At 43.7% G+C, this 11,880-nt stretch overlaps 1 protein-coding gene across 5 annotated transcripts in view; it reads left to right on the top strand.

Moving 5' to 3' along the window:
- trim33 (tripartite motif containing 33) overlaps positions 1-11,880 on the top strand; it is a 141,031-nt gene that overhangs the window by 63,544 nt on the left and 65,607 nt on the right. For all 5 annotated transcript variants that reach the window (XM_084332758.1, XM_084332757.1, XM_084332756.1 and 2 more), the window contains exons 7-9: positions 2,120-2,266; positions 7,044-7,161; positions 8,811-9,271. In XM_084332758.1, the coding sequence (XP_084188884.1) occupies positions 2,120-2,266; positions 7,044-7,161; positions 8,811-9,271 (726 nt within the window). The remainder of the gene's footprint in view (positions 1-2,119; positions 2,267-7,043; positions 7,162-8,810; positions 9,272-11,880) is intronic.

Here is an 11,880-nt window from a genome sequence, read left to right as displayed (position 1 = left end):
AGAGAGGAGAGAGAGACTCTCAGTGCCGTCAATTGCAAAACGTAATCAAAATAGACAGGTCTGTATGCTTGTATGGCATTATACTTCTCTAGTGTTTTATCTTATTTAAAATGATGAGTCAATTCGACATATTAGGATATTTTGTGTCGACGACGTTATTGCAAGATGAATGCAATGTTATCGGTGTCATTCACGCCATGGCGCAAACAATAGACTTATATGCCATTTTATGTGTAGGGTGAGAGCTGGCAAGTCTCTTTCAAACACTATGTCAAAATGTATGTGAATAGCATATGCTTGGCTTATACACTATCACACCACACATTTAAGCACAGACTTGAACAGAAACAATTTAAAAATTTTCTGCAAATTAGGCCTATATGTGCCTCCCTTCCCAGTGATATGGACCCCATGCAATTTGCATACAGGCCAAACGGGTCCACTGACGATGCGGTCTCCCAGGTACTGCACAGCACCCTCTCTCACCTTGACCGACAGAAGGGGGGCTATGTGAGACTGTTGTTCATTGACTATAGCTCAGCGTTAAACACCATAGTCCCCACCAGACTGGTGGACAAGCTGATCGAGCTGGGTCTGAGCTCCGCCCTGAGCGCCTGGATACTGGACTTTCTGAGCGAGAGGCCCCAGGCGGTCAGGGTGGGGGGTCAGACCTCCAACACCATCACCCTGAGCATCGGGTCCCCCCAGGGCTGTGTTCTGAGCCCCCCTGCTGTACTCACTATACACACACGACTGTGTGGCCAAGTTCAGCTCCAACTCCATAGTGAAGTTTGCAGACGACACAGTGGTGGTGGGGCTGTTCTCGGACAACGACGAGAAGGCCTACCGGGAGGAGGTTGAGGTACTGGAACGCTGGTGCCAGGACAACAGCCTGCTCCTGAACATTGGTAAAACCAAGGAGCTGATCGTGGATTATAGGAGAGGACAGCAGGAGACACACACCACTGAGGATAAACGGGGCTACCGTGGACAGGGTGAGCAGCTTTAAGTACCTGGGGGTCCACATCTCAGAGGATCTGACATGGTCAACACACATACCACCTCTACCACCTGAGACAGTTAAGGAAGTTCAGAGTATCTGGGAAGATACTCCAGTCCTTCTACTCCGGAGCTGTAGAGAGCATCTTGACTGGAAACATCACTGCCTGGTATGGAAACAGCACGGCACAGGACAAGAAGGCCCTACAGAGAGTGGTGCGCTCAGCCGAGTGTACCACGGGTATTGCACTACCACCCCTGCAGGTTCTATACAACAAGAGGTGCAAATCCAGAGCCTGCAGAATAATGAAAGACCCACACCACCCCAACAACAGCCTGTTCATGCTGCTGAGGTCAGGCAGACGCCTGTGAACCCCAGCTACTAGGACAGAGAGGCTTCGGCTCGCTTCTTCCCCCAGGCCATCAGAGCCTTGAACACTGAACTCTCCACACTCAAGCACACATGAGCACACACACGATACACACACTGTACACGCTCACACACTAGCAGCCACTTTAACATGAGCAAGCACACACTCATGCTGCACACGCCCACACTTATGGCCACTAAGGAAAGGTCACTTTAAAAATAGTATAGTATAACCTGAGATTGTATAAAATAGCAATGTACAGAAAGACCCAGTGCCTCATTCGTAGCTAACAGTGTATGCACTACCACAGGACCTAGCAAGTCCTCCATGCTCTGTAAATAACTTGTGTACAAATACCGATATGCCCTACTATGTTACTGTTTATTGCACAATGTTTTATTGGATTCCATTATATGTTGTTATTACTGTATTGCACATCGTTGCGGGCAAGACCACCCGCATTTCATTGTATACTTGTATGCCGTGACAAATAAAACTCTTGACTTGACTTGACTATTTCCCAACAACGTTTAACACAAAAGCCATGTAATGGCACATGTTGATGCTGAAATGCCAGTCATTTGGTTGGGCTCAAACTATCCCAGAGTCGTCTTGACATTGTGCAATTGGCAATAGCTCTGAATGTTGCTGTTCCACAAAGCCATCATCCTTCGGCACAGCCCTATTACATAGCTTTAGGTGACCAGGTGAAATAAGTTGCCATTCCTGCGTCCAACTCTGTGTCCTAGGGTGTGAGCAAGGAGCGCAGCATGAGGCTCCTGGCCCAGCAGAAGGATACCACCCACCTGGCCCAGCAGATCCACCACGTGCTCAACTTCTGCCACTGGGCCATCTCCAACGGCAGCAGCACTGCGCTGCTCTACAGCAAGAGGCTGGTAGGTCGTCACACCACAGGGTCTCGGGAGGCTGAACCCTTCCCATACGACGTGCTTCCTTTTCCAAATTTATATTCTTTGGATGGTCATTGGGCCTGGTAAACCTTAAGATGGCTACCACAGAATGTTTGACGACGCCATCTTCGAAGTCTAGTGCTGGTTTTGTGTCTTGTCGATCATTGTCACGTTCCGGCGGCAGTTGTGTTGAACATTACACAGTGTCCACATGGGAGACACTGCTCGATTTCTTAAAAACATTATCAACATTTTATTGAAGTCATGTTAGTTGTACTGGTGGAGCATCTATTCAGGTTATTTAACCCCTCTTGTTCCAACAAGGGACCTTTGTCTAGTGTATTTTACCATCGACTTGTCCTATCATCAGCCGATAGTCGGCAACTGAGCACTTTCCTGTTGCAGATACTGACTAGTAAGGGTGTAAACCATAATCAATGCATGCATTGTGATTAGGAGTTTTTAGATTTTTTACAACTCAGCAATTCCATATTTGAGATCGCAAGTTTCGCTATGTTATTATTCAATTCAGTTACCTATTGTTGATATATGATACAGCTAACATTGTTGTTACAAACATTTCTAGCTAATCACAAACTCATACAACCAAAATGAGGTTCAGTCTGCTGTTTGTTATCATTAAGCTCTGCTTAACACATTCAGCGCCAGGCCCGAGATAAGTCGGGTTAACTCGCCATCGCTTGAGCGCCAAGCCTGAGAAAAGTTGGGTTTTAATCGTTATTTCTTTTATTCGCTATATCCATTCATAATTCATCCATCCAGCCTGATGTTATAATTGGGAATGGCTCTGAGATCGCAAACGGCCAATACCACCGCCTAACGCCTTGCGGCCGGTATTGCACATAATTGGAAAGCCTCTGGTTTTGGCTGTACGCTGATCTAAGAAGTCCCATCCAGGGGGAGCTCCAGTAGCTCACCGCGTATCTCGGCGCTATTGCGGCGTCGGGGACAACCGTGCGCGTCACGGATCTGGGGTACACGAGTTCGACTCCCGGACTCGCCGTATTTTCTCAGTGTCTTTCCCCCCGATCTATACCCTATTCAACCTGTTTCTGTCGGTCGTGCTTGACCAGAAAAAGCGATAAACGCTAAAAGAACCAGCTGACTGGTCAAAGTTTAAAAAAAAAAAAAAAAAAAGTCCCGTCCAGGTTTTCCTTCTCGGGCATGAGTAACGTTATAACACATGGACTGGGGACACTCGAGCACCGCCGGTTCATGTGTTTTGGTGGATGAACGTTGGACACACGACCGCGATCAGTATTTGGAATGGCGATCAGATAATTGGATTATTCTTTTTGCAGTACATTATAGACGAGGTAAGGACTAGGGATGTCCCGATCGCGTTTTTTTGCTCCCAATCCGATCATGTGATTTTGAGTATCTGCCGATACCGATCTTTCCCGATCCAATCTTTCACATTAACCAATTTGACGCATTTTTGTCAGAAACTGGCGAAGCGAGACAAAGCCCCTCTGTTCACATCCCCAGTAGCAGTAGCAACAACAAAAACAACAACAACCATTCTTAAATCATGACCACGTGAACTAGAATAATTTTAAATCGTAGTTCAGTTTCACAACAAGAGACTGATGAAAAAACGGGAGTGTGAAATAACGTTACACGTAAAGAACATAAAATGATATTGTGGTAAAGAAAGATTGCTAGCTCGTTAGCTGGTTTATTAATAGCTAGCTAATGTTACCTAGCCTAAGTGCCTCACGCCAGTTAGCTTGTTAGCGAACGACACAAGCTTAGTTAGCTTGCAGAGAGTCATGAAAGATTCACTGCGAGGGCTCTTTTAGCTAACGCTAGCTAGGCACGTAGCTATACATTACAGTAGCATCACTTCACTGTCTGCCGAGCTAGCGTTGGATACCAAGCAAGCTAACATAGGTAACGCTGGCGCTAGCTGCAAGGTAGCTCTATTATTGACGCTATCATATAGCTCCAGTCGAGCGCGGCGGCTCGCATTACATTCACCATACGAGAAATATTCAAAGTTTCAATCTGTTTGCGCATTTAGTATACCTTCACAGTGTTCGACTTGCGTAATGATTTGCTCCATTTTGGTGTGAAACGCTGACGAATAATCCTCACAAAGCGAATGTTATCCAATATCCAGGTGAACTTTCTTCATTCAAACGAGGCATTCAAAACAGCTGTTTGGCACCAGCCGTCCCCCATTCCTTTGCTCGCTCTAGTCACATAACGTTGAACGTCCGCCTTGCAAACATTGCAACTGGCTATATTGGACTGGCTTTGGTTTCAATTTTAAAATGCTTCCAAACTTCTGACATTTTGTGTAGCTGCTCCGAATCATCAGGTGGACATAACCTGCCCGTGTTTACTTGCGGGAGCAACGCGTTGTGAGGTCTGCTATTTTCGGCACACGTCACTGTTGTGCAACGGTGTAAATAAAAGGAAATGCATTTGTTTTGACAAATTCTTCTGCTCTGTGTGACAATAAATAAATGAATGATATGTAATTAAAAACTAAAACTAAGGCCTCAGTATGAGTTTAAGACGTGAACATGGTCATGTTTGTTGAATAAAATTTATACATTTAAAAAAAAAAAAAATCCTCCTGATCCTCTGAAAATCATGTGATCGGATCGGGACATCCCTAGTAAGGACTATATGCTATCAATCTTGCGTTGATCCGATGATTTTTTTCCCGCGATCGCTGCGTGTGTCTGTAATGTACTGTGTAATATATGCCATTGGTGGCGCTCGAAGTAGTGATGCACCGAATGGGACATTCTTGGCCGAAACCGATACCGAAAATAGGAAACAGTTGGCCGAAAACCGAATGCCGAAAGGCCGAAAATGATTAATATAAATATATATATAATGTATTTCTTTTTTTTCCAGCTACCTGATTATGGCAAAATACATGATTATGGCAAAACTTAACTTAAATAATATTAATAATCACTATGGGCCCATAAAAGGAAAGGACACTTTAAAAATAGTATAGCATAACCTGAGATTGTATAAAATATGTAAATAACTATGTACAAATACCGATATGCCCTACTATGTTACTTGTTTATTGGATTCTATTATATGTTGTTACTACTGTATTGCACATCGTTGCGGGCAAGACCACCCGCATTTCATTGTATACTTGTATGCCGTGACAAATTCTCTTGACTTGACTTGACTTGATAAAACATTTTTTCAGCACTTTTGAATGCATACATTAATTCCAGACTGACTGCTGAAAGATTGTACAATTTAAACATTTTCTCTTTGCATACAACAAAATGTGCATTAAAGTCTAGTGCATTTTCTTTTCTCTGTAGGATAACTACAACAAAGTGCATTCAGAACAAAGCCAAGGTGCTTTAAAACTGCATAATGATCTGCATAAAGACACACACATAGGACTGTTGTATTTACTACATCTCCCATGACTCTTGGCGGGGGATGACGTAGCTTACGAGAGACTGGTCAAAGAGGAATGGAAGCGTTAGCTAGCTTAACGCTAACGTTAGTTCAAAATGTTTTAACCGTGACGGGCATATAGTAATGGCGAGGATATAAAGCATGTTAAAGACTCATTTATTGGATGCGTTGCTCGCGGTCGTGGAGTTTACATAGAAACAGCGCGACTCCCAAGAGGAGTTAGTTATCACAGGCTGCAGAATGCAGGAAGAGCTGCCAAGCTGCTCACGTTGCGCGTTTTGATTACGTCATCAAAACAACTTTCGGTTACGAATGTTACGTATCCCTGTTCTTTGACATTCAGTGATATATTTTCGGTGCTAAAACCCTTTCGGCCGAAAGAGCCTTTTTAACTATTTTCGGCCGAATATTCGGTGCATCCCTAGCTCGAAGCATAGAACCCCCCCCCCCCCCCCCCCACCCTTTCGTGCATGCATGATGAAACATAATACCGATAATCTAGCGTTGATTTCAGATTGATTCAATAATCAGGCGAGAAATGGCACGATTTATAATGAAATGCACTGAAACGCTGTTTGCCTGAGTTTCCTGGGATTACACAGGATCACTCTAAAACTATACTCATATTCACCACGGTATAAAACGGAAATGTATGGATGAAAAGAGTATCTGTTTTTTGCATGTTGACCGGAAGAAACTCACTGACAATCGACGTTGTTATTAGATCCATAGCTATAATATTTAATATAGGTTTAGCACTGCAAACACCGGAACTTATCCCCATTGAACACAGCGCTGGCACACAATGGCCCAACGGCCATAGCGACCTCTGGCGCTGAACCTGTTAACACTTAATTTAAAAACTTGATAGAGATTAATGATCGGAATCAACAGAAATACACTGCATCGATTGCATTGGATTGTTGCTTTTAGAATCTATTTATTGATACAAAAAACATCCATATACCCCTAATGGTGATGATGTAGAAATCCACATTATAGAACTTGTTATAGGAATAATTGTGTTTAAATAAATGTTTAGTATTAGTAGTATTTAGTAGTAAAATAATAGTATGGAATAATGTAAAGTGATTGTTTTCAGAAGTAACCGAACATGATTTATAATGTAGGCATGTTAAGTTAGGGTTCTTCCTTATCTTTGTTTATTTAATTTGATCAATTACATTAAATTATATATATATAAACGGTCATATGAGATGCCCTGTTGGGCAGCGCCACCTTTGGGCATGCTCAGGCATGTACTTATGTGCTGCTGCCATGTTGCTCGGCTCAGTAGCAGAAGAGCTGATAATTGTGTGTGTTTTGTGTGCAGATCCTGTTTCAGCTTCGATACATCCTGAAGGCCAGACTGGAGCCGGCGCCTCAGGCCAACGGAGCCGTGCGCTTCTTCTGCGACCCAACCTTCTGGGCCAAGAACGTGGTCAATCTGGGTGAGAGGCTCTTACAGTAACCATATGGTCATGTTTCAATGGGCCTCATTCATGAAGCGATATAAGAACAGATTTAGTTCTTAACTAGCATTTCCTCTTATTTTGTTCTTACCTGGGATTCAGCAATGTTTTCTTATTGTTGCTTTTCTCTCAGGCAAGACTAAATTCTAAGAGTGGTCGAGAGCACTCTTACCCAGATAAGAAACTCTTACCCAGATGAGAAACATTTAAAAAGCCTACCATTCCTAATAATAATAATACATCAGATTTATATAGCGCTTTTCCTAATGCTCATAGACACTTTACAAAACAAACAAGTATAAGTCTTTATTTGTCATCAGATTAACACACACACATGTGATGAGCGACACACAGAAACATGCACTGAGTCGCGAGTCGTGTGTCATTTTGAGATCTGTCGCAAATCGCTTCCTGTTGAATGGATCAGACAGCGATCAGACGCTGAAATTCGGCTGTTTTACACACGCCTCATTCACCTTATAAGGAGATAGTGGGCGTGTCTGTATGCAAATGAGTGTGACTAATCTAAATGAATGTGTCTAATCTGCCCGTCGCTTATCAATGACTTGTTTGCAGTCAACATTGTCGAAACGGATTGTTTTTTAATCGGTTCATATCCTTTTTATAGCATTTCGAAAAGCTATTGTTTTCTCGAAAATTTCCGGAAAATAGAAAGATTCCCTCATAAACAGCATTTATTGGAATATTCTCGAATACACTAGACACGTTGTCATTTGTCGGCCTATTTATTAATAGTTTTCAAATAAACGCTAGATTATCGATAGTATATGTGTACTTATGCACGCTATAGAAGCGAGCTGAGAAATCAATTACCTCATTTCCTCAACATCACACACATATACACATATGGGACAAGCTGTTATCTCAGTGAATACAGCTATGATTATCCTAAAACTGGTAACATAGACTCCTTACCTTAGATCAGATGTTCTCCAAAAAGATTATTCCAATTCCTGATCGCCATTCCAAATATTGATCGTGTTTATTGATTGATTATTGGCTGCTGTAAATATATATTCCAGGCTGCTTTCCAACTCGCGATCACTTCCATGTTCATCAGATCCCTCGCCAGCATAATGGAGCCAGTTGGCTCCCCCCACACAGATCCACCAGTATAATCGAATGGCCTGCAGTTACACAGGGATAGACGATAGGGGGCGGTATTTTCCCATCTGAGCTCCTAGAGGGGCTGCTGTACCAACGGGAGACTCGGTTGATGAAATATGAATTCAGATCGCTAATAAAAAAATCAAACAACAATTCGCGTCGTCGGCACTCAACGGGGGGCATGAAAAGATGACATTACACGTCGCTGGCACTCAAAGTGTTAACAGACGGGTAAGCAAGAATATAAGAAATAATAAGAGTATTGTTGAATGAGGCCAAATATGTTTGGGATATTCAAACATGAGGAGGTACTCCAGCAAATCTCACACCAAATGTTTCCTAAACTAAATCTGATATTGGCTGATACATACGTTTTAAAAAACGGCAACGCTATATATCTGTCGACTTTGCACCAAAAGCGCAAACTCCCACTACTTTCTATAATGATCCCAACCCATCCACCCTTCTCTCACCCGCCATCTCTCCCTCCTCGACCCCAGGCAACCTGGTGATAGAGAAGGCGGCCCAGCCGGCGCACCCTCCCAACGTGTTGGTGGGCGGCCCTCCCATCTCCCCGGGCATTGGACACCAGAGCAAACACCAGGGGCAGATTAACCTTGCTCAGCTGAGGCTGCAGCACATGCAGCAGGCCGCCTACGCCCAACAGAAGCAGCACCATCAACACCAACAGCAGCACCAACAGCAGCAACAGCAGCAGCAGCAGCAACAGCAACAACAGCAGCAGCAGCAGCAGCAGCAGCAGCAGCAGCAGCAGCAGCAGCAGCAGCAGCAACAGCAGCAGCAGCTCCAGCAGCAGCAGATCCAGCAGCAGATGCGCATCGCCTCCCAAATGTCCCAGCACCCCAGACAGGCCGCGCCGCAGCAGCAGCAGGCACAGCAGCAGCAGCAGCAGCAGCAGCAGCAGGCACAGCAGCAGCAGCAGCAGATGGTTCAGCAGCAGGTAGGGGAGGACACTCAGGACAACAGAGGCCTTGTTTAAAACTGGTCACTGATGTGGGCGATGTCACGTTTACATCATTCATGAAGCTTTCAAATGTAAAGAAATTCATGGGACTAGTATGATTGGTTGCTATGGGAGATTAATATTGGCTAACTGTTAGCATGTGACAAATACATAGTCACTCACAGGTGCTCTGGATGCTTTTGAACTACTAAAATGAACTAAATTGTAGCAAACTAATTGCATGACTTGTTTGTGGACTAGCTAGCTGAACTGACAACTGACAGACGGATGGGCCAATCAGGGTAACCCGGGTAGATTATGCAATTTCTTCATGGTAGCGTACTGGATATCCGATTCTGTTGATATCCAGGGGGATTGTGATCAAAGGGCTTTAGTTATCATTTTCAACCACAACAGTATAACATTTTGGGTAATGTTACATCAACATACCTTCTGTGAAAAATGCAACGAGATTGAAAAACACAATTTCCATTGTACTGAATCTTTAACCCTTTCCCCGCCAATAACGTCGTACAACAGGTTTCAAGTTCATGCGAATTCTGCCAATAACGGCGTACAACGTGATTCTGATCATAATTTCATATTTTCGCCATGATATTTATATTTCACTCACAGAGCCTTGTCGGATGCTGTGTGAGCCAGCACAACTCTGCAACGCTTCAATACTGCCACCTGGTGGCTGATCGGCGAGTTGCAACCGGAAGTGGATCTCTTGTGATCCCGGTGCGTCTCCCTATTCCGTCCGGCCACTCGTTTATCGTCGCGGGACTCAATACACACACCGTGGATATGGATCTTTGCCATAACTCAATAATCTACATGATTTGGGCGTGTATTAGTAATATACAAACCGGAAATGGATCGCCTCGATCCCCACCACATAACTGGGATCTGTTTGCTCCACTCTCATCGCCCAACGGTACTAGGAGACTGACGTGAGTTTCAGCATTTTTGTTTATCATTTTCGATACAAACGGCTCTGATCAATATATCACCCATACTACATGAAGCATCTAACGACTATCACGGAATTATAAACGACCCCCCCCCCCCCCTTCGCTCACCCGCGCATGATCAGTCATACCGTTTAGGACCATGTACAGTTGACATTTTTTATATAGCATCGATCGGTATCAAACTGCATTTGATGATCTAATATATGCATTTGTGCCTATATCTCACGTTCTGGGAAATACTGCAGAAAATGATAACATATTTATACTCTAGACGGTATTTTCGTATGAATGTGTGAATGAAAAAGTAAAACGTTCCTACATCCTGAACGATAGATAATCGATGTTGAATGGGCCATAGTAATGTCAATTTAGCAATACAATTTAAAAAGTTATAGCCCTGCAAAGAAGGTGAACATCTCCATAGACTTACAGTGCTGGCAGAGATCAAACAGCGATGGATATAAGCGTGGCAGAGAATGGGTTAAGGAGCATGTGTTCCTGAATTTATCAAATCTGTTGCACAGGAATGAAAGCCAGGGACATTTAAAATATATATTTTTACACCAGTTCACTGCACAATATCTGAGAACAATTGTTGCACTTATTAAAATGATTAAAAACTGAGTCTGAGTTAAAGATACTTACGGTACTGTATTGTTAATGGGCAGTGGTAGCTTGTTCCATTCCCAGGCTCCTGCATACAAAGAATGAACATTTACCCATACCAGTCTTCAACCCTGACGTATACAGATTTACTATGCTGTCTCTGGTATTATGCAATGCAGCTGCTGGATCTGTTCTCTCCCTGCATGAGCTTCATCCTGACTCGCTGGTCCCCGGCTGTAATATGGAACGCCACGTTAGTTTCACATATCACAGTAGGGCGGGCCATACCCTTTTTTTTTTTTTTTATAAATCAATCGAGTGGGGTGTCTAAAATATGTGTTTTTTTGTGGGGAATTCAAATATTGGATTATTTTTCGGATCGGATAACTAACCTACATTGTTTTGGATTTCAAAATGGCTGATTTTACCATTTTTCACCGCTTGGCCATACATGGATGCCAACATGAATCTGAAGTAAATCCTAACATGCAAGGTGTCTAAATGATGTGTTTCTTAACACTTTGGGTGCCGGGAACCGTGTTTAGACGTCATTGCTGGCCATGCTCAAGTTGCCGAAGACGCTTTACAGTGTCTTTAATATCAATATTTCAAAAATCTGCAATCGGATTCATATGTCCCCTCCGCTGGCCTGAGATCCACCAGCAGGACCCACTGAGCTCTCTGGCGGTTCAGGAGCGCCATCTGGTGGCCGATCGGCGCAACTGCTTAACAGGATGTGCCATAGAGGTTGTGCTGGACTCCGTATTACTTCCGGGCACTCGCTATAGGTCCCGGGACTCTGGCTCGTCACGCTACACAGTGATCGATTGCCAATAACTCGATAAACAACATGATTTGGAAGTATATACCATTATACAAGCTGGAGATGGACCGGGTAAATCGCCATCCCATAATGATAGAATTTCTACTCTACGATGATCGCCCAACAGCGCGCGGAGACTGGGGTGAGTTTGAGCGTGTAACGTTACCGTCTTCGATACTAACTGCTATTATCAACATTTG

Source organism: Notolepis coatsorum (genome assembly GCF_963971535.1).
Source record: "Notolepis coatsorum genome assembly, chromosome: 17".
Taxonomy (NCBI): Eukaryota; Metazoa; Chordata; class Actinopteri; order Aulopiformes; family Paralepididae; genus Notolepis; species Notolepis coatsorum.
This window is presented reverse-complemented; position numbering and strand designations above follow the sequence as displayed.